At 39.8% G+C, this 23,551-nt stretch overlaps 2 protein-coding genes across 3 annotated transcripts in view; both read left to right on the top strand.

Moving 5' to 3' along the window:
- Positions 1-6,639: 6,639 nt before the first annotated feature.
- On the top strand, positions 6,640-10,249 carry snrpe (small nuclear ribonucleoprotein polypeptide E). Its single transcript, XM_023424654.2, has 5 exons — positions 6,640-6,810; positions 7,879-7,905; positions 8,006-8,068; positions 9,179-9,257; positions 10,027-10,249. The coding sequence occupies exons 1-5, from the start codon at positions 6,757-6,759 to the stop codon at positions 10,080-10,082; spliced, it is 279 nt and encodes a 92-aa protein (XP_023280422.1). The 5' UTR covers positions 6,640-6,756; the 3' UTR covers positions 10,083-10,249.
- An 805-nt stretch (positions 10,250-11,054) lies between these two features.
- cdc42 (cell division cycle 42) overlaps positions 11,055-23,551 on the top strand; it is a 16,764-nt gene continuing 4,267 nt past the window's right edge. The window contains exons 1-6 of one of the 2 annotated variants that reach the window (XM_023424719.2): positions 11,055-11,134; positions 18,477-18,617; positions 19,269-19,341; positions 19,691-19,800; positions 20,379-20,576; positions 21,838-22,628. In XM_023424719.2, the coding sequence (XP_023280487.1) occupies positions 18,513-18,617; positions 19,269-19,341; positions 19,691-19,800; positions 20,379-20,576; positions 21,838-21,927 (576 nt within the window). In that variant the 5' untranslated portion in view covers positions 11,055-11,134; positions 18,477-18,512 and the 3' untranslated portion in view covers positions 21,928-22,628. Of the gene's footprint in view, positions 11,135-18,476; positions 18,618-19,268; positions 19,342-19,690; positions 19,801-20,378; positions 20,577-21,837; positions 22,629-23,551 lie in introns of those variants that run through there. The other variant, XM_023424718.2, reaches the window with a different exon arrangement.

Genomic DNA, 23,551 nt, shown 5'->3' with positions numbered 1-23,551 from the left:
ACATACGTCCATCCGTCCCATTCTCATGGACGTGATATCTTAGTAACAGCTCGAGCACTTTGTTTAGATTTGGCACAAACAGTCACTTGGACTCAGGGACAAACTGATTAGAATTTGGTGGTCAAAGGTCAAAGATCAAGGTCACTGTGACCTTTCAAAACATGTTCTTTTAGCCCTAACTCACAAGTAAATTCATATACTAATTATGACACAATTTAAGTCAAATATCTAATATAAAAATGATGAAGTGATGACATTTTAAATCCAAATGGTCAAAAGGTCAACTTCACTGTGACATCATAATGTTCTACAAAAACACTCTGTAACTCAAGAAGAGGAGAATGTGACCACATCTACGGAAACTTGGCTGGCTGGTGGAGGCGGTAATTCCAGTTTAGAGATATTTTGTGTCCATATCTTTAAAGTGAGATGATTTCCATTTGATTTTTAATCCCACACATATACAGACATCATCACTGGGTAACCTGACTGAGAGAGGAAGGCTGTGTTTCCGAATCACTCATCGCTCATTCACTATTGTTGGCAAAAACTCAGTTTACTCCACAGTGAGCAGTAAAAAGAGATTCTGGATATAAGTGGATGTGTTGATGTGGTTGTGTGAGTTTAACGGAACAGTTGTTTCTTTGAGGAGTCAATGTGCATTGATGCTGAGAAAAAGAACAAACAGATACTGCACATGAGGCCGGACCAAGTCTGACAATCTCTGCCACCCAATACCGAGCATCAGGGACGGCGGCCAGAACCACAGCTCTTTGCTTTCATACATACAGTACACACACGCAAACGTTGCACATGTATATACACACAGATCTATTTTTTATCAGGGAACACTAGAAGCTACAGTACAGGGCCATAGGGAGACATTGTGAGTGTCAGGTGCTCAAGCAGAAAGAAAAAAAAGGGCATTACGTTTACATTACATATATTACACAAATAAACGTAATTACATATTTATTCATTTCAATACCCATAAACTTATGTTTAATACTCAGATTTGAACAAAATTACCAATTTTAGCATCGGATATTTCTAGGCAACATCAAAGAAAAAAATGCTTTAGGTCGTTTTTACACATATAGTTTGTTGGCTCGTGGTCTTTAATAAAATGACTTGTCGATATTGATTAATTCAACTTTAACAAATCCTTACATAGAATTGAAAAAAGCTATTTTCTAAATAAATGAAATAATAAACCCACCAATTTATCCTCCAAAATACAACGTAGGCCTATGTCCAGCTGCAGCAAATAGTGTGTACTGAGGTGAAGGGAGCTTTAAGCTGCAGTTGGTAAATGAGCAAAATCTATTTTGTGCATGATGATTAAGAGTTAATCTCCCAAAAATATACCAACCGTAGGATATGATGTTTATTTGGCAAAGATTGCATGTTTGATGCATTACAACTGTAAGCCGCACCAGACTGTAACTGTCAGTGGCCCAACTTCAAGTGCCTGACCATACAGCTTCTTCTTCTGAAGCCAAAATGTAATGGCTATTTGTCATTTGGCAATGTTTTAATGATATTTAACTTAAATACATGATATAGATTACTGCAAGTGTTGCAATGTAAACCTAACTTATATAAGGTTAGTTAAATGATAATGCTGACAAAATACTAGTATTCAACTAAATTCGAATCATATATTTCTCACATTTTCTCGTGACGGATGACAGGTCAGCTTATGTTTCTGATATCCAGATATGATTGCATAGACTCTTAACCATGTCATGTATATTTTTTGTTTCAGTTGCCTGACAAAAGGAAACAGCCTACCAACAGAGTTTGATTGTTTTCATTGACGACGGTATCTTACACTAGCTTGGTTGTTGTTTAGCAGAATAGAGGGCTATTGCCTGACTTAGGCTGGCTGTGTTGAGATGTTTTAATAGTAGTTTAATTTCACTTTATTTTTTCAATTTAACGCACACTGGATGGCAGAAGATTCAGACGCAGAGAGGAGACACTCCACAGTCCAGTCTAAAATCCAAACTCTTTAAGGGTCATACACAGTAAAACAGTCCAAAAGCAGGCAAACAAATCAGGCAAGGGAGGAATCCAAAAATACAAACCGGGTCATACACTTGCTAAAAACACTAGGAATGAACACATGAGAGTAACACACACAGAAGTAGCGATGACAGTCTGGCAGAGAGAGTGAAAGTATAGTAAAGTATATACAGTATACTGACTGACTGATGAGCTGATTAACAACAGGTGCGTCCGTGGATGTTTGCTGACCGGGTAACTGAACAACTTTACAGGAAGCAAAGCGAAGAACAGGAGTGCATATAGATTTCAAAATAAAATAGGAAGTCCATGAGTGTAACGAACAGAGTCCTGACAGTTGTCACTAACGACGGTTACCTGTGAGGGCTGTAAACAAGGGGAGCCAAAAAGGGAGGGGCAGGGGCTTGTGTGGTCTCGCAGAATTAGAACTCAAATGCAGTTCGGATATTACAGCACACTTTTGGTTGAGAATTGATGCAATGGGCCAAATTTAAAAAGTAAGATATAAAATTAGTAAAAGAAATAGAAAAAAAAAGTTCACTTCTCTAGTCAGGGGCCAAGCGAGCAGGTGCTCGGGCACCACTTGAGGTCTATCTGTCCACACGCCTGCTGCTGTCCCTCTGTATCGGAAAGTGACGAGACGAGCTAGCTGGTTAGCATGCTGACTTCACGTTTGATGTTTCATACTGAACTCACAAGGTTTTTTTCTAGACTGGTAAATAAACAGCTGTGAATGCTAACTTATTTACAAATAGCTCCTTTCACAGTCGCAGATCCTGATGAGCTGAAGCGTATCATTGCATTTTGTGGCCACTGGCCTTTTCGAAAAAACAAGGGGTGGGGCGCCCAGGTGGTTCACCAGGTGGAGTGTGTACCATTTGGGCTTGGTCCTTGCCACAGCGGCCTGGGTTCGAGTCCTGTGCGACCTGTGGCCCTTGACTGCATGTCATTCCCTCTCTCTCTCTCCCCGACTTTCCTGTCACTCTCACTGTAACTATAATAAAGGCAAAAAAGATGCACTAGATAGCAACCTCTAAAATTCCCATGTAGGGAAAAAAGCTATGTCCATGAAATAAACATTACTTTTTCCAATCCCACAATGCAATGCATCAGATTTTATGAATAAATATGTCTTTAATAATTAGTTACATAATAAGAAAGTAAATAAACTGTTGGGGTTTTATAGTAAGAGCCAATATGGGCTGAGACCAGCAGTTTGTCTCTGACTGTGTCCCAAGTACGCTATGAATATCCTGTCAGTCAGCGAGGCAGGAAACAGGCAGTCAGCGGGTTGTCTGGCTGGCTTTAAAAAGGCCTGCAGGGGTCAAGCCTGTCAGGTGGGGGCCAGGCAGGTGAGGCAGACAGGGGAACAAAGAACCACCAACAAGCACTACCACCATCACCCCCCCCTCTGACCTCCCTCCTCCTCTTTCCCCATCCCGTCTGCCTTCCCTTCCCCTCAGAACAATCAGCACCAACAGGAACAGGAAGTGATGTAGAGAGGAGGTTGATCTAACCAGGGCAATTCCTTTTGGCCGGGTCAGACGAGGAAAGAGAAGGTAGGAAAGACAGGCTTAAGAAATCATAGAAAACACACACTGCAAGTGTGGTAGAGTATCCTGTTTGGCTGTGTGTGTGTGTGTGTGCGTGTGTGTGTGTACGTCTTTCCTATTTATAGAGTATTCCAGTGGAGTCTCTTGTTTGTGGTGTTAAGGAGTGACTTACAGTATCATGTATAATGGGGAAAGATTTCATTCCAACTCTTTCCAACTCTAGTGCTCTTATGTTTACCCTGTATTATTCATTTATTTTTTGCAGTATTTATATTTTATCCTACTAAATTGTTTTCTTTTCTACGCACAGTCCCCAGAGATATCAGAAGATGCCCACATGACCTTGGCTGTGAATAAGGCCATGACAGCAGTTTGAGGCACCACACTCCGCGCATGTTAAAACTACCCTCCTCATTGTTATTTTGACTCCAGGGCCTCTACAGTATGGTGGCCAGCTGGAGCGCCAGTGTCTGCAGAGTCTCCCTTCTCCCATTCTTCCTTGAGAATGCGAGCAGGCGTGTGGCATTGAGAGTCAGCAGCCCATTCCTGCTCTCATAGCACAAAGACAAGCATGTGGCACTTGACAGCGATGCCCGATGAGCGACGCACGCCACCACAAGCCGCAGCAGCCCTGCCTTTTAAGATGTGGCCGAGGGGTCCCTGCCCTGAAAGGCGACACCTCAGCCTGCGCCATCCAGGCTCCTTGCGTCTTTTCTTTCCCCCCACTCGTGGACTCTTGTCTGTCCGCGGCTGCTAATTTCCGTCACACTTTCTCTTCTGAGCAGGGGGACAAGCCTGTGTTGTATGTTATTAATACTATTGTTAACGGCACACTCAAGGCTGGCCTCCCTGACTCAGCTCATCATGTTACAGGTATATTGTACACAACAGAGAAATTGCCAAACCTGCTTTATATAATACCATCTATAAATATCAGAGGGAATACCTTGGCCAGTTATGGTCAGATGCAGGCTGATTGTCATGATGCACCTGGCAACAGACCGAAAGGCTTTCTTCGGTATTTGTGGAGGCTTAATGTAAAAAAGAGTAGCCAGTGTTTAAGCTGTGCCAGATGCCCGATCATGAGTGAATGCTGATTTCCATTTATCTTCCCGTGGTTCAGAGAAACTGCTTTTAACTTAAGCAAACAGTTCAGAAACTGTCGAAAATGCGGCTCCAGTACTTGTAACGTTTTATATGGCACAGCACACTCTAGAGGCTAATGTGGGGACTGGTTTGGACCTGTATTTATCAAATGCTGAAAATTACACTTGGTTCTTATGTGAGAGATAAAAGTAAAAATTCTTAATTTTTACCCCTTCTTTTCAACTTATAGTAAAAATGATATTAGAATTGATCATATTTAATGAATTAAAAACATTACTAGAGCTCAGGAGCATGCATCTTCATTTTTTGCACTTGTCAATATGGTACTATATGATTTGTGTCATTTATACATGTTCTTTCTTATGCCACTGTGTTTTTGTTTCCATTTCAGCCAATTTCATAGTATTTAATTGCCATTTATTAATCCCTATTTGTATTATGATTAGATTATTCTTTTTACATGCGTGTAGATATAAGGATTTCACATAAATAAAACAAACTTAAAGAAATAGTCTTGTGATTTTGCAGAATAACCTATCACTAAGTAAAATGTAAGCAGAATGAACAGTGGGACAGATGGTCGTGATTAATCATGTGATGACCTGAGTGCTGCTCCTTAAGACTCCCTCCACACATCACTGTAAGTAGGAGTGCATCACTTTCAGTGAAGACATCACAATCAGTTTTAAACTTAGCAAAAATGTTTTTATGCTTATTCAAATCAAAAGTCAATTTGCAATTGAATGATAATTCACTGCATAATGATAATAATGTTAGAGGGATACCTTTTAGCATGTCATAAAGAGAGGTCAGAGATCAAGGTCAGCAAAATCAACAACATCGCTGGAGCAGCGTGGAAGCAAAGAAGGGCCATAAGTAACTGAATACAAAACTAATGTTGAAGTCCACTGCAACTGAAGGACAGGGTCAGTGCCCAATACAACTCATAATAAAAAACATGATAATAATAAATTATTCCAATTCATTTTAAAAGGTGAATAATATATAAAGCATAATGTGAACCTTAACTCAAATGTGCTATTACTTTTTATTTCATAAACTTTAGAAAGAAATTAAATAGTAAGTGTGATGTGCAAAGGTTTAGGCGTCCTTCTCTTTGTAAAACAGAACTTGTCAGAACTCGTTAGACCCGAAAGCAAAGGACCTGCGGTATGTTTTAGCTGCCACAGGAATGGCGGTGCACCGTTTCAATTTGCTGCACTGATGCACAAACAGGGTCTAGCCTGATCAGAAGGAAACCTTACCTGCGACCTCATCACAAAAATCAACAACTGAGGTCTGGAGAACAAAAGGCAGCATTTGATGAAAAGAACATTTTACCAGCTGTTAATCATGGATGTAGAAATATTGTTGCTTTAGTTGTGCCAGTGACACAAAAAAAACATTGCATAGATTGAGGGAAGAATGGATTCCACTAAATATCAGCAAATTCTCCAGTCAGTCAAGAAAGTGACAGTGAACAGAGGTTGGCTTTAAACAAGAGCACAATGAACCAAAGTAGACCCCAGAATCCACCATGAGCCACAGTGAGAAATACAAGCTGCAGCTTTTGGAAAGACCCTCATAGTCTGCCGACATGAACATCAATTAAAACCTGGGAGCAGATCTGTAGTAGATCTGAGTAGATCTGGATTTCACACAATGCACCATGACAGCGACAGTAGTTCATATAAAATGACTCCTGTAAGGAATTCAGTTTTTTTGTTTGGGTGTTGCAGTATACCCACACTGCCACTTTTGATTACTTTTTATTTATTTATTATCAGTGCTTGCTCGTGAATTGAAAAGTTGTTTTATTTTTAATTTTCTTTACAGTTAGTTTTTCAAATACAGTTAGTGGATCAACATGTAGGTGCAGTAAAGACCCCCTTCCTGGAGAGGCGCTGTGTCACATCACGATACAATTTTATTACGACTGGCGCCGCACGCGGAAGGAAACCCGCCATTGAAGCAAATTCTCAACGTGAGTGTTTCGTTGAAGCACACTCTATTAAAGAGCTGCAATTTTTTTCTTCCTATACCTACCGCTGGTATTTTTGTTGGAGGGATGGCGTACAGAGGACAAGGACAGAAGGTCCAGAAGGTTATGGTGCAGCCCATTGTATCCTTTTTACTGCTGTGAACGACGGATGCGGTTGAATTGGTTGCTACAAGAACTTAGCAGCTAAGCTAGCCTTTTCTTGTTAGCTAGCTAATCATTCATTTTCCATTAGTGAACGAGGACAGACTTTTAACAGAGCAATAGGCTGTTATTAAGAGTTATTCCTAGCAGGAGATTGCGAATTGATTTGTAATACTTTTCCAAACAGTTCTGGTTCATTGTAATGCATTCAAATGACCCGTATGTACACATACCCCCGCGAAAACCAGCTACCTTAACACGCCGTACTCCCTACAACAGTTCTAGTATTTTATATTATGGCGTCTTTTAAACCATAAGGGTTAGGGAGTTGAATTTCTGTTAATAAATGAGTGCACATGATAACAATAGATAGTTTTAGCACATACGTCAGTTTGTTAGCTAAAAAAACACAGAAACATTACTAAATGATTAATAATTGTACAAATAAACATTCCCTAGGTTTAGCTTCGCAAATGGCGCTTATCTTTGATTCATTTTGTTGTATATTGAATATCTTTGGGATTTGGACTCTCCAAAGTGCTTGGGCAAATCGTTCACATCGACATTGTAAACAATTTTCTGATATTTTATAGATCAAACAATTTATCTATTTATATAAGACAATAATCTGCAGATTAATGCATAATAAAGATAACTGTTCCTTGCACCTCTAATTACAAGGGATCCAAAGTGAGTGATCTTGTTTGTTTGTGACAATAAGTATATTTATTTAGCTTTCTGGCAGCACACCTCATTTGGCTCCCTCCCTAAGTGATTTCATAGGAGAATGTAAGTAATCACTGAATCACTAGTAATGCAGATAAGTTTCAGTTTAAGTAGAGATAGTACCTGTGCCACCTCATTAGATTTTACACTGTCTTTTCTGCAACTTTAATTTAAGCATGGAAAAGTCTAAGATGTGATCAGGTGACATTTTTAGTAACCAGTTATGTGCAATAATTTGTCACTGAACATATTTGCCTTTCTGTCAGTGTGTTTGTGTGTGTTTGCTTATGAACATGAAATTTCCTTAACTCCATGTATCAGAACCTCATTTTCAGGTATCTGCAAAATGTAAGTATTTAGTTCAGCCTCATTTTATAGTCTATTCTGATTTGTTTAGTGTGTTGTCGGAATAAAATGAAATTTCATTGCTTGATCTTCTCATTCTCAGCGCTCACGGATCCAGGTCTGGTTGTATGAACAGGTCAACATGCGGATAGAGGGCTGCATTATTGTAAGTTAATTTCTTGCTCTTTTTTTCTGCTTAATTTTTATTAAACAGTAAAAATTAAATGAATTATCTGATTTCTCATAATAATTTCCATTAACATATGGCTAATGAACAAGGTAGGGTACTCAATGAATGAAGTACAGAAAAAGGCCAATTTACACTTTCTGCGTCCACGAAGTAACTGATGTCATTCGCCCTTGTCCATGTGGACCCCTATACGGACCTCTGCATACAACCCAAAATTTGTGACTGTGTGGACTGTGCGCCTAGCAAGTGTGCCCACTGTGTATTTTCCAGATGACAATGGATTCTTGTTCTGAAGTCCATTAAGTAGTCATACATTATATTATCTCGTTTTGCCTTCCTCTTGTTCTCCTCTTCTACTTATTGATTTTTATAGTGGTTGGCAAACAAAATTGTGGTGCATTAAATCCCACCAACTGGAATGGAGTGTGGATCAGGAAATGGGCATTCATGGGACGCCAGACCGATGCAGACCCTCAATTGTAGTATGAATGGAACTCTGTGCGCAACCCCACACCTACAGAAATATATTTCAGTGCCTTGAGTTGGCTGAATGGTCTGGAGGAGATTCTGAGACTGTCTACACTAAGATGGAGTATCTGACCATGCATGTTAACGTGGTAAACAAGAACCAATCTTTGTCCACACCGAGATGCTGAAATACTGCTAATGAAGTAAAGCCACTTGTGGACTTGACTTGGACTTTAGTCCTACCTCCAAAGATGAGTAGACTTATCGCAAGGTGATTATATAGGTATTGTATGCTTGTGGAAAAAAAAAAAAGTTTTTAGCTGGTGTAAATATAAACAGAGACCAACAAGTCTCGGTGTAGAACCCAACTAAAACAATAATGACCTTGTTTAATGAAGTGTCAGAGCTCCCATGGAGACTGAATGCACTCATATGATGTAGTATTATGTCAAATGCTGTGGAAAAGATATTTGAGCTCAGCAAATGGGACCAGCTTTATGTTATGTGCACTGAATTCAACACAGCCCAGTGAATCTCATTTATGTCATTGTGTGGGTATGAACAGTGCATTCGAAAAGAATGTTGAAACTTCTTTTGACCTAGTGTTCCCTCTCTCAGGGTTTTGATGAGTACATGAACCTGGTTCTAGACGATGCTGAGGAAGTCCACATGAAGACTAAGAACAGAAAGCCGCTGGGTAAGAGTCCACCCTACATTTTGACACCTGTTTTTTGTCAAATGGTGATTGTTATATATATATATATATATATATAGATATATATATAGATGTGTGTGTGTGGGGGGGGGGTGGAGAGACAGACAAGTAAAGAGATAGTGAGTTACACATGGAATACATTTTCTTTTTTCACAAATGTCTGCATGTCTTTATAAAATGAAGCAAGACAATGATAAAAAGGACTGACATGTTGCTTAAATTCGCTTGATCCTCTAAATGTTTTTTTTTTTTTACTAAAATACTAAAGTGTATTGCTTTCAATGCTAACAGTTTTCCCTATGGTCAATCTCAAAGATAGCAAAAAGGATGACTTTGGATGACTAAATTTATTAAAACCACTGTAGATAGATTTAATCTCAGGAAATTAATACCAAAAGAAGGAATATCCTGCCTCCCAACTTTGCTTTCACCAACTCAAGACGTATTATAGTAACTACCCTAGTGAATGTTTGGGGACTGCTTTATTTCTTCTTTTTTGGCTTGTACGTTATCTGATGAACACACCTGAGCTGTGAGGGGAAAGGCTAGTAGAGAGAGACCAAACATGCTACTAATCCTTCATATACTCTGACACTAGATTCCCTTTGATCTTTAGCCAACTTGGTGGACGCTTAGTGCTTTGTCTAGAGGTGAACTGACACTCTGTATCTCTTTCCATCCATCATCTTCCTCTTCTGATCCACCACCACTTGGTTTTCTCTGTCTTTGTTCCTCTATCTGTGTCTCCCAGGGAGGATCATGTTGAAAGGAGACAACATTACCTTGTTGCAGAGTGTGTCCAACTAGGACAATGGAGACACCTACAAATCATACCTTTCTTAGAAAGAAATATTTTCCCTTGTTTTGTTTTTGCAAAAGGTGTTAAGTATGTTTGTGTTTATATGACATGAATATTGTAATTTGTTTCTTTCTACTGCATGGATCCATTTTGAGAATAAAGTTTGTTTTTCTTATTACTGTTTTTTTAACTTATTCCACTGTAAATGTTAGTGACCCAGACCTCAGTCGTTTCATGAGTATTTAGGTCATGGAACTACACTGCCATCTACTGGCAGACAGTGGTATTGCAATGTACTTATGTAGGTCAAACTACTAGCTCCACATACACTGTAACAGGACTAAGTACATTTACTTGAAAGAATTAATGAACTTGTTTGTGTTTTGTTTTTGGACCTTTTGCTATAGTGTTATATTTAGTATAATGCAAATAAAATGGTAATCACTGCAGGAGGATTTAGTAAAACACAACAGAACTTGTGAGGCAGAATTCTAGCACGTTCAGATTGTAAATGCTCTGTATAGGCTACCTTATGATTTTGTATTACGTTTGCCAAGCTTAACATCCATTTGTATTGAGTGAATACAGACGGAGAAATTCCTTGAGTGAAATTTCTTGTACGAAGTGGGTGGAACATACATCAAAGACTATATTTACAGACGGCACAATAGCTGAAGTTTAGCCTAATAATGTTGAAATAAGAAAAAATGCCATTTAAATGTAGATTGTCATAAAGGACCTGTATTATTTCATGCTGAAACAACATACTATCTGAACTGGGGACCCTTATTGCTTGCTTTTTTGGGGGGCCTTAGTTTGAGCAAAGTATCCTGAGCTGTGTTTATATTGTCAACTATGTAGTGTTTGCTGCACAGAAGACTTTGGGATACGTGCAGACAGCAGTTGATAAGCCTACATTTCCTACCAGTTGTAGTGAAATTGATTAACGTAATTACGTAGTACTTCACTACGCTACGCAACGTGTCCCTGTTCTGTTGACTGGGAAGCCCCTAGCGCGGAGCTGCCAACGCCCGGCGTAAAGACACAAATAGAGGATACGGTAAGGGAAAAAATGTATTTTTTTCGTCTATAGGGATGTAATTGTGGTTGGTTTTTAGTTTGGATGTTGCCAATGTCATCTACGCTCTACATTTGTGGTACATTTGTTGTAATTGTCAATTTAGATATGTCATTCAGCAACAGCATCCGCTAAGGTTAGCCCAGCTAGTTAGCTAGCAAGCCAATTGGGGAGGACAGTAGTTAGCAAGGCAGGCACACAGTACAGTAAATAAATCTCGTTGCACCATGTAGCAACCATATTTCACATCAAATTTAATAGTGAGTTTAGTGAAATTCTAACATTAATTTCTACCTCTAAGCAAAGCCAGTAAACAGCAAAAGATGCAGGTCGTTGCTAGCTAGCTGTTAGCTGCTTAACGAGCTGGATAAAAAAGGCGTAACAAACGCTAGGTTCGTATTTTTCTTAATCTAAGCACCGACTCGGAAATAATATTTGTATGGCGTAATGTTTGGATGCTAATGTGCAGGTTCATAATACCGACTAGTTAATAAGATGGAGAGCTAGTAAGTTTGTCGAGAGTTTAAACAACCGGCAGGAAATTAGGCCAGATTGAGGCTAGGGATGTGGCCGAAATTCAGCAGCTAAGGCTATCGCATCCAAGCTAACTTTAGCTTAGACTGGTAGCCATCATTGCTACGTGATTTTAATATGTTTTTGTTATGTAGTTAGCGTTGATTAAACGCACGGACTGACAGGTAACAGTTTTTCACATCAATCATTGTCGCATATTTCGGGTTTGTCATAAATTGTGCGCAAACGTACGTAACATAGTAAGTTTTCAGCCAATTCTTAATATGTTTTGGGTTGATATCCCAAGGAAAATGCTTTTGAGTTCTTTCTGAGTTCTGCATGTGTGAGGTTTCAAATGGCTTGATGTCCAAGGATTTTCCTGGTCAAGCCTTGAGCCCATCCCTGAGTATTTGTTTCAGATGCTTGGATGGAAGCTTTGACCAATCATTGAGGAAATGTTGTTAAATCCGATGTAATGCCAGTGGCAACATAGCAGGCTGTTGGGATGCAGTGATGTTTGAGTCTGTGGTTGGCAGAAGAATTCAGTTTTCAATAGAAATGCACATTGCTCAGATTTGATGGAGTTGTTATTATTATAAGTGTTTATTTCACAGTTTCTTTCATGATGCAGTGGTTAACATACAGACTTCATTTCAAATTAGGAGCTTTGTTATTGGGAAACTGCCACATCAAACTGAATCTTAGCTGCTTTCACTACTAGTCTTTAAGCTGGCCTGCCCTCAGAGTACTTGCTGGCCGACAAACACAAATGCGTGGATTAAGTCTGGCAGCATTATTGCAGCTGCAGCCACCCCCTTTTGCCCATGGCCATCAGCTTACTTGAGTGTTTAGCTTAGAGTTTGTAAAATATTTCAGAGTTTTTTAGATTTTCTCTTGAAAAACATACTTTGGTTCATACACTTTTGAGTGGCTGTAACAGTATTTACAATGCAGTGAAACTAAGGCCCTGGTCAGACCTGGCATTAACATCCATCTTGGGTGATCTAATCACAAGTGGACAGCTCTAAGTACAGGTGTGAGTGCAATTGAAATTGGATCACTTTGAGACCACATTTGGAGGAGTTATGTACTGGGCCAGACTGAAGGACCACCTACTCAACTGACATCCTCTGCGACAGTCCAATTAGGCCTGCCACAGTTTCATAATAAAGTGAAAATATTTTATTTCAAATTGTACCCAAAATGTGTGCAGTCAATTGATTTGCTCAGCCCCTCCATGCTCTTTTCTCTCTCTCTCTCTCTCTCTCTCTCTCTCTCTCTCTTTTTATCTCTCCCACAAACACATAGCCACGGACCCTTCAGAGTCGAACTGGCTAAAATCAACAATACATACATGTTTATTCGCATATAGAGTGGGGAAGTGAGATGCGATCATAAGTGGTCACTAGAGACACATGTGGAGAAGCATTCTAACGCCAGATGTGAACTGACGTGCTTAGAGTTGTCCACTGATTGTGATCGGCTCACCTGAGACACATTAATACCAGGTACGAATAGGGCCTAACTGCTTTTTCACCGCCCGAAGTGGTAGGTTTTCTCAAGACAATGGCAGCCCTTGTTTAACAGTTAGTTTATTTGGTACATAAGGCACAGCTTTCCTTGGTGTTGTGTGCTGGAATGTTGTAGTCTCTTGAATACCTATCTGGAATGCCTGTCTAAACTCTGGAGATCATAATGACATGTAAAGTGGTCGCTTTACATGTTGATATTTTGGGAAAACCCTGAAATATCAGCACAAATTCCAAGCATGTGTATAACACACATACATTGAAACATGCTCAAAATTTGGAACATTGTGCTATTAAGCTGTCCAGGTAGCATTCATCATAGTTGAGACGCAATGAAGTATAGGGAAGTAACACCTTAACTGCAAACAAAAAGCCAGTACTGCAAAGATTCTATAGAGCTGGGGCTTCACTTCACCTGTCACCAATGAATGAAGATAATGTCTTTTTATGAAGTCTGGTTAACAGACAAGACAAACCCAGTATTAACTTTATAATGATATGCAACAGAGAAAATTACACATCTCAGCACCTTATCATATATATATATATATATATATATATATACAGTGACCGAGTATTCTGTTGGATCGATGTTGCTGTATTACACAATTACTAGTCATTGTCATGTTCCTTGCAGTGTGGGGTAAAATTCCCTTTGGAGAACCCCTTTTTTATTAAATTGCTAGTTTCCAACTTCCCTTCATGCCACCTGCTCACAGGATGTTTGAGGATGTCCTTGTCATTTCTAAGCTCCACCTGCCAGAGAGAAATTTACAGAGGTTGAAATTATTACCATCCCCTCTCCATTCAGGCTCTACAACAAACCAATATAAGTCGCTTCTACAGCAGCAGGCATGGAAACCCTTGCCACCTTCCCACCCACAAAAAATGGCAATTGGCCTTATTGTAACACACAACCACATTAGAGGTACCACATCTGGGAATCAAGGGCAGGGTACAGTTTTTCAGATAACTTCTAGTGAATTAAAAGCCAGCTTTATATGCAGTCCTGCTGGTTGGATAGTTAGACAGCTCCCCTCCACACCTTTCTGATGCCAGATTAGAGGGGTCTGTGTCTGACCATCTCTGTAACTTTCCAAAATCATTGATCATTTACACCCTCTTCATACAATGATTTGTGAGCTACATGGTGGGACGAAAGGAGTCAGCGATCAAACCTATTTTTTTATTATATACTATTTTTATATTTATTTTATTTATAACAACTATTTGTGGCGCTTTTCATGTGTACAATTGAGTGCAACACAATGACGAGTCTCCCCACCAGTTTGCGTCAGACTTTCTAGTTGTCTGTCATTTAGATGGAAAAATTCCATCATAAATTATTGTTTCCCACCATTTTAACTCCAGTTTTAGATGATAATGAGACATAGCCTATTTAATAGCATTTGATTTAAAAAAACAAAACAAAAAAAAACACTCAGATTATGCATTTATAAGGGCACAGAGAGAAAAGATGAACAGAGATACAGACTATGCGGTCACTTTTCCTGTCAACACCAGCAGATGCATGATTTTTTTCCCCTGCAGTGACAGCTGAGGGCAATAAAACACAACGGCCATTGTGCCTAAACAGGCAAATGTGAACAATGCAGTTTTACAAAATTAGACAAGTGCAATTAAAAGATGAACCAAACCATTGGCATGAAATTGAATTGAACTTATTTGACCTGGTGTATCATTCCATGGACTTAAACTGCATAGTTTTCTTGAGCGTAATCAAATGCATCAAGGGAAATTGCTTTCAGAGGCGATTATCATTAGGTTTTACATCTTTGCCTCAGACAGATGACTTCTCTTGGCCATTTTAATTTTGTTCTGAAGGTTGAACCTGCACTCTGCTGCCACAATGCAGACTAGAATTACAGCGCCACTTTAGCCAGAGTTTTGAAGTAGGGAAACATATCTCCCATGAGTGATTAGAAGTCGACATGACTCTGAATGTGGGATTTTCCGATCCTGCAAGTACTTGCTTCACCAAGAGGAAATCCCACAGCACGCGCTCCCTCTTCTGTGTGTAGTCACAGACACGCTTAAAGTCCTTCAGTCTGTGGCTCCTTAACGCGCTGTCAGCACCAACATAACTAGAATCTGCCTAAATGACGGACGGCCTTCAGATTTTTCTATGATTGTTAAAAAAATTCAGTCACTGAAGGAAAATATTCAGTCAATGCAATAGGACATGTGACATGCCCTAATGTTTTCCCATCTGTATTTTGTCCTATTAGCTGGTGCTAATGGGCTGGTGCTAATGCCAGGTTGGAGTTGGTTCAATTTGCAAACCTTCTAAGAACCGCTTTTCTTTCCTACGGGATAGAGAGCCACAATAGACCTTCATGATTGCATGACTGTTTACATCTTGTATACAGCTAGCTATGCTAGCACTAAGCACAACAACAGCAACAATGGCGGACTACATTCGCTCTTTACAAGTGTTTTGCTTTGCTTATCACGTCCATACTGTAGCTGTGGTTTTTCTTCTTTGGATCAGTGAGACTAGATGGTACACTAGCTTCTTTTTTTTTTTTTTAATGGTGATCACAACGTTTTAGTTGCTCTTGTTGGTCACTATAATCCCCACCCTGTGCCCCTGACATAAGTGGTTCTGCGTTTTAGACCAGCAAAATTTTAGTGCTGCTCTTGATACAGTTTTCCAGGACGAGAGCCGGATCTTTAGCTGTCAAAACAGAGGGCTGATTCAAGATTAGGCACTGCCCCCGAACCGGCCCTATAACTGCCTTGATGGTAAATGGGCAAAAGCTGTTTAGTCTGTGCCTCAGCTTGGGCTGCTTCCATGAGTGTAATCTATTAGTTGGCCATTAGCAGAGTCAGACCTACTCTTTAATTGCATTTTTATTCAGTAGTCGATCTTCTTGGGCAGGAAAACTCTTCTTGAGGGTAAAAAAGTTCTTCTAAAATTTGTTTTGTAGCCAGCAACACCAAATATTATATAAAAGCCTATCTAACATAATGGCAGCCTACTTTGCAAAGGAATGAATATGTTAAAGAAATCAGTGTATTCCTTGTGTGTCTGCAAGATATTCATCTGTGTTCTGTTCCTTTGTTAAACCACATTGATACTGTAACATTTGGTGCCTGCAGTTTTGTCGCTCCCGCTTCTCTCAGTGACACCCCCACCCCCACACACTGCTGCAGAGCTCTGCAGTGGCTTAGCGCTGACATACTGTAACTTGTGGAGGAGAAACAGGGGAATACTGTGGTCCACATACAACATATAGTATAGTCTCAAAATGCTCGCTGCATGAAGATGCACTGCGTAGCTACGGACAGATTCACGGTGAACTTCTATGATTTTACTTTATAGGCTTTTTTAATTGGAGATATTTTGACACAGTAAGAAAACCCCAGGTGTAAATGATGACTGAATTTATGGTTGCAACCAGCTGTTATGTTCATTGTAGATTAATCAGCAAATTATTTTCTTGATTGTTTGATCTGTAAAATGTCAGAAAATATTTATAAATGTCCATCAAAATTTCCCACAAACCTAGGTGGCATGTTTGGGTTTTTTCGTCTGACAGTGAAAAGCAGCAGATCCTCTCATCTGAGAAGTTAAACCCCCGTAATGTTTGGCATTTTTCCAGGAAAAATTATGGAACTCGATGATTAAAATAGTTGCAGATTTTATTTTCTGTTCATTTATCAGTTTCAGCTCTAGCTGAATTCCATGCATTGGCTTCAGTTTCAGGGTTCTGGCATTGTTCCTGCTGGCTCACTGTCACACTGTCAGGGTTTACCAGGACAGTTGAATAGAACAGAGCCATCAATATTATTAGTAACACCTGTGCTTTTGCTACAAGTCAAAATGTCTGTTGTGAAGAAGGCCTGCTGAGGTTTCTTGTAAGCATTGTCATCCATATTCTGGCGGCTGTGTGAAGGTACTTGTTTTCTGCTGCTTTGCAGCTGAAGAGGTGACCTTTTAATGACCACAACATTGTTCGGATTCTGAAAATAGTCAGGTCATGATCGTTTAGCCTCAGGTTTCTTGGTGTAGTTTCAGCTTTGGTCTGTGGTATTGGGTCGGCCATGTGGTTTTAAAAGAAGAAAGGACTATTTTATCCAGATCCTAGTGTCAAAATTCAAATGGAATTGTTACAGGTTCAAATGGTCAGCTGCTTGGTTGTGAGGTGAGGTTTTAAATTCTAAACTAATGCAGGCTACAGATATTATTGACCGTTTACAGTGACATGTTTTATTCTTTTGCAGACATCTGTTAGCTTTGACATTCAGACAAAGGTCCATAAATCTTATTTTCACCAAGTTTGCTTTGAAGCAGCAAAAGATAACAAATTCTGTTCAGTTTTTTGAGCTTGTTGTGATGCTGTTGTTATTGTATCATACTAAAAAAATTGTTGATTTTATTTCTGATCTGTGTCTTGGGAATTTTGTGGAAAGGAGAAAACCCCAGTCTGGTGTTTTTTCCTCAGCTTTCACATTTCCTCCACCCAAATACTCGGGTAGCACAGCTACAAAGTGTGCAATGTCTTTGTGTGAAGTACATTGATACTGTGTTGTTTGGTCCCTAAATGGGGCTCCAGCTGTGGATCTGTACGATCGCTTTAATCTCTTAAATTAGAAAATCTCATCTGGACATCTGGACACTTCCATTGACTCTGTGGTTGATCAGGGAGGTTCGGTTATTAATCGCTGACTGGACAGGGTTATTTCCCCATAAATGTCCCAGAGTCACGTAGATAATGAGATTTTTACACAGGCCTTGGGTCAGGGTAATTCAATTTTTCAGTTATGTTTAAGTGCTTTTACCAACAGTTTGTCATTGACCAGTAATGAAAGAGCCATCTGGTGTTGAGCTGCTCAAAGTCTCCCCCAGAAAATTGGTCAGTAACCACCCCATGCTTTCTTCTCCTTCTGTATGTCCTGCTCACACAAAATGTCCACACAGTAGAATACAGTTCTAATTTAGATCAAAGTAATCCACAAAGATTGAAAGCTGTAATTGATGCCAGTAGTGCCTTTGCTTAGAATTGACCCGAGGGAGAGGCAAATACTTCGGCAGTGAAATACTTAATGTGGAGTTTAGAGTTTTGGTTTCATGTTTATATTAAAAAAACTAAAATGGGTGAATGCCAAACAAGCAAAATTACATCCACTGTGTCTCTGTGTTGTTTCCCTGTGTACTGTGTAGCCAGTAGTTTTAGCCTGTGCTCTTGGTGAGTGTCTCTGTGACTTTACAGTGCCATTAACTAATGAAGTTTCCTCTCTTTGTTTTTCTGTTGCAGATCTTGAATGAGTAGCGAAGACTGTAAAACACAGCTATGCAGACCATCAAGTGTGTTGTAGTTGGGGACGGTGCTGTGGGTAAAACCTGCCTGCTCATCTCTTACACCACAAACAAGTTTCCCTCTGAATATGTACCTACGGTAGGTGTTTTACTGGCTGGATAGAAAGGACTTGAACTTGTGTAAATGTAAATATAGTCCATACTTTAGTCACTACTTGCTCATAGTTGACAGATGATAGTCCAACGTGCACCCTCTGTGCTAGCTCTCTGCACAATTTCCCAGGGATGCCATGGTATGGAAAACACTTTAAGTTCAGGAGGGGATGTTTAATTTGGAACATGACTGATTTTGGTTTAGTAAACCCCCTGAACAAAAAAATTACAGACTTTATTATTCTAACTACAGGTTATGTGTGTTAGTTGTTTATTCAGGTTAATCCTTCCTTTTTAGCTAATGGCACCAATAATTGTAACCATAAACAAGTAGTCAATTTAAAGACCCTCCCAGATCATCCACTGTTACAGAACATTATGGTTCTTCAAAATACATAACAAGAAATCTATCATGTTTTCTTTGCTGCCCTAAACATGGTAAACCAATCAGTTTTGACCACTTGCGGCAGGATTGAGGTTCCTTTGGGAACGCAGCCAAATCTGGAGCTGTATCAGCTGGAACCATTCTGTATGAGCCAGAATGTATGTTTCAGTATTGGCACCATATTTGTCTTACAGTAATAAAATGTCACATTTTTATAATAACTAACTGTTGGTTTTGGTCTGTGTGTTGTAGGTGTTTGATAACTATGCTGTAACTGTAATGATTGGAGGCGAGCCCTACACTCTGGGCTTGTTTGATACAGCAGGTATGTCTTTTCCCAACCTACACTTGTTTAGGTCTGTTCATCCAGGTTATACAGTATATGTAACTATTATCTATTAAGCCTTTTTCAATATATTTTGCACGTTTTGTACTATGAAGTGTTTTTATGAAGTAAACTGGAAAGCATGTAAAAAATTATGAGTTGTCATCCTTCACATTCATTCACAGACTAACATGTAGAGTGTGTCATCGGCAGTTTTATTTTAGACTGAGGTGTGCCCTGTGGTTTTGGTGCTCTGCCGACAGATTTGTCCCACTTTGTCCAATGTATCAGTGCTTGTAACTAAATGGCCAGACTGCGAGTTAAACATGTTTGTATGTGGTTTCTGCAGGTCAGGAAGACTACGACAGGTTACGACCTCTGAGTTATCCTCAGACAGATGTCTTCCTGGTCTGTTTCTCTGTTGTGTCTCCCTCCTCCTTTGAAAACGTTAAAGAAAAGGCAAGTGTAACCTTTCCTTTTTTTCTTGGCCCTGGTCTTTTTCCTCTCCACTGTGAATTCTGAATGTTTTGTTGTTGTTGTTGTTGTTGTTTTTTGTTTTTTTTATTACCACAAATTAATAATTCCTGAACTGAACTGTGTAGACGTCTAAAGTAAAATTGTAAAGAGGTGTAGACTAGGGCAAGGGTATGAAACCACTGTAGCCACTGTATGCCTCTCCTGAGTATAAGCCTTGGACATGATCAGAACATCATGAGAGTTGTTCAATGTTAACAAATATTCTTTTTTACTTTTTTACTTTGTAAAAGTAATGAGTAACTCTTCTGTCCGGAACAGTACTAGACACACATTCATCATCAAATATGGAAATAAAAGAGAAGTTGTGTGAAGAAAATAAATGATCTGCCAGAGGCTACAGGACCCCTTTCATAAAAAGGGGATCTGTCGTAATCATTTCTGAAAGAAGTGAAAGTGAATCAAACTTGAGTTAGTGTGGAGGAAACATTTGTTGACAACCTGATGTCAAATGCATGTGATATGGTGTGTTGATTGTTCTTGTCCTTGGTTTGTGTATCCAGTGGGTTCCAGAGATCACCCATCACTGTCCAAAGACCCCCTTCCTCCTAGTTGGGACTCAGATTGACTTGCGGGATGACCCCTCAACTATAGAGAAGCTGGCCAAGAACAAGCAAAAGCCTATCACTCCGGAGACAGCTGAGAAGCTGGCGAGAGACCTCAAGGCTGTGAAATATGTGGAGTGCTCAGCCCTCACACAGGTAATACACAGTATACATGTATATTTATGATTTACAGTCTCTCTCACACACGCACAGTTCACACCATTATGGCAAGAGCAAAGAAAGTGGAGGAAAGAGGAACTAGTCTATATTTCCCCCAGGACTGTGCACGCTGTGGTTGAGTTTGGTTCTGCATGCTGGTTTGTTTTCAGTGACTTGTGTAACTCATGAACTCAGTGGTCTTGCTCATTATAAATCATTAGAGGTTTTCTTGGCTGAAAAACCTTGCTGTAGATAGGTGTATCTTGGTCACAGCAAGAAGGCTGCATTTAGTTGTATTTAGTGCTGGTGAGAGCAGTGTAGGTTCTCTTTATCAAAGCATCAATAACCTCATGACGGATGGCTTCAGATTTCCTTTTGGTGGTAAAATGTCTTGTAACATGAAAATACTGCTATTGGTGAAGTTAGAGAGATAACTTTGATTTCTGTGGAAAAGGGGTCATGGTCGTACAGGCGAGCTGAGTGCTAGCCTCTTCAGTTGCATGCCTGGCTTAATTTCCATTTCACTATTTTAGTTTAATGTTTCTAATGAGAATTGTAACGTCAGTGTTTTGTTACACCCAATAAGTGATATGCTTTTACTGGAAGGGTTTAAAAAGGACAAAATGAAAACAGTACATTACTGTGTATCCCAGGTTCTTTTCTTCCCAGTATTCGATTTTATATCGCAGTAGTCAGGACTTGTGTTGGGTTGTCTGGTTAGTAAATCAGTCGATGCTGTTATGAATTGATCTGCTTAGGTATTTGTGTGGCATTGATGCATTGCTGTTAGAAACTCATAGAGAGAACATGACTCAGAGAACATATGCGTTAGACCTCACTCAGACAGAGAACAATAGTGTTGATGGAGCTGAGGTGTAGCCCTCGGGCCCCCGCACTGCTCCTTCCTTCCTCCTCCCCCCCTCCTCCTCGGCACTACTGTTGCATAGCTGCTGATGTAATTTCCTGTTTCCTGTCAGGGTTCTCAGCACTCGGTCCACACCTCACTTTCAGCTCACTGTTGAATGCCTACTCTCTCTTTGCAGTAGAGTTCATCTCAACACTGTTGCACTTCACTCTTCATCTTTGTACCATGCATCTTCTTCACACAGTCGTCCTGTAACTCCTAGATCTCCTGTACTTCACACATACTTTTCTCCTTGTTCTGCCATGTTCCTCTTATCCTCCTCTCCCATCTATCTCTTTCTGTGTTTGCTGTGCTAATTGTGCTGTTGTTCTCTTCCCTCTCCTGTCGTTATAGCGAGGGCTGAAGAATGTATTTGACGAAGCTATCCTAGCTGCCCTAGAGCCACCCGAGACGCAGAGAAAGAGGAAATGCTGTATATTTTAAAATCTCTGTGCCACTCATCTCATCTCCTCCTCTGATTGCCATTATTCTCTGCATTTTTCATTCCTTCACCCCATCTCTTTCCTGTCCTCTCCTCCCCTCGATCTCTTAACATGTGCTGCTTTTTAAATCTAAACGAGTCTCAATCTCAGCCATCAAACTAACCAAGTAGTCTTTCTGATACCGGTAACTCCCAATACAAACTACTACTCTGTAGTGCACTACAACTAACCTCTGTGTTGTGGCCTAATTAACTCAAGGCCTCACTGCACTTCAATGACTTGTTGACTTTTTCTAACCTGTAACAGCTGATATTTGGTTTGTTTGGTGTGGTAATGAACTTCATATCTTATTCTGGAGTGGTTTACATCCGTTCAGTTTTACATCACAGGTTTTGTACGTCATCACTGTAACATTTTTAGTTTTCCTATTTTAGCCCAGTGCTCATTAATGTGGCCAACAGTAGAGCTGTATCTTACAGAGGATGTAGGATGTAATTTGGGATGTAGCCATTGTTTGTTAGTTCTTCCCCTCTGTCCTGTAGTAGTAGTTTACGTGGGGAAGGTCTGGACTACAGCGAGGGTGGTGGCTTTACATGGCTCCACACTGAGATTGATCTCAACACTAAACAGAGCTTCCATTTCTAATGCTCATGTATTTTTTGTACAACTGTTGATGTCCGATTAAACAGAACTTGAGTCTGACTGTGGTTGGTATACTTGCATATACGCTGCATTCAGAAAATGTTCACACCCTTCACTTTTCTCGTATATTGTTCTGTTGCAGCCTTTATGCTAAAATTGTTGCAATTCATTTTGAAAACAGAATTTTAGAATTTTTTTCAAATTCATTAAAACGGAAACACTGAAATCTCACATTGACATAAGTATTCAGACCCTTTGCTATGACACTTGAAATTTAGCTCAAGTTCCTCCCATTTCTTTTGATCATCTTTGAGATGTTTCTACACCTGTAGTCAATTGAAATGATTGGACGTGGAAAGGCACACACTCGTCTATTTAAGGTCTCACAGCTATTCTTATGTTTCAAATACATTGGCCAGAAATGGCCATCAAACAGGCTGGGGGTGTCTGGCATCACATAGTTCCTACAGCACCTCCTCTATTTGCATTCTTCATATGGGATGGAAAAAAAGCAAAGTTGGTTCAGCATGTCGATCAAAGGTCTGTAGGTGTAAAGCAAGAAGTCCTCCCCAATAAGGATGTGAGTCTCCTCCTCCTTATGGTCAGACTTTGGTCTCTGGTGTCTTGGTTTGTGTTGAGGCACAGACGAAACATTTCTGCTGCATACATGATTCCCAAGAACACAGTGGCCTCCGTAATTCATTAATGGAAGAAGTTTGGAACACGTCCAGAGATCCTGTGGAGATGGGAGAACCTTCTAGGACAACCATCACTGCAGTACCACACTGATCTGGGCTTTATGGCAGAGTGGCCAGACAGAAGCCTCTGCTCAGTGAAAGACGCATGAAAGCTGCTTGGTGTTTGTAATAATAATCTTAATAACTCTCAGACTAGGGCTGAACGATTTGGGAAAATAATCAAATTGCGATTTATTTTTTAAAATTTTTTAACAATATTGTGATTGCGATTTGATATGCGATTAT

Source organism: Seriola lalandi, unplaced genomic scaffold, assembly GCF_002814215.2.
Source record: "Seriola lalandi dorsalis isolate HSWRI2012SDOR001 ecotype SW California unplaced genomic scaffold, Sedor1 jcf7180002054748, whole genome shotgun sequence".
NCBI lineage: Eukaryota > Metazoa > Chordata > Actinopteri > Carangiformes > Carangidae > Seriola > Seriola lalandi.
The sequence above is the reverse complement of the archived record's forward strand: the minus strand, read 5'-3'. Positions and strand labels throughout refer to the sequence as shown.

Excerpts from the sequence above, each read along its gene's own strand:
- snrpe (XM_023424654.2), top strand. The coding sequence starts at position 6,757 with ATGGCGTACAGAGGACAAGGACAGAAGGTCCAGAAGGTTATGGTGCAG. Across the intron at positions 7,906-8,005 it reads TTTTCAGGTATCTGCAAAAT|CGCTCACGGATCCAGGTCTG; the intron begins GTAAGTATTTAG and ends TCTCATTCTCAG. Across the intron at positions 9,258-10,026 it reads TAAGAACAGAAAGCCGCTGG|GGAGGATCATGTTGAAAGGA; the intron begins GTAAGAGTCCAC and ends TGTGTCTCCCAG.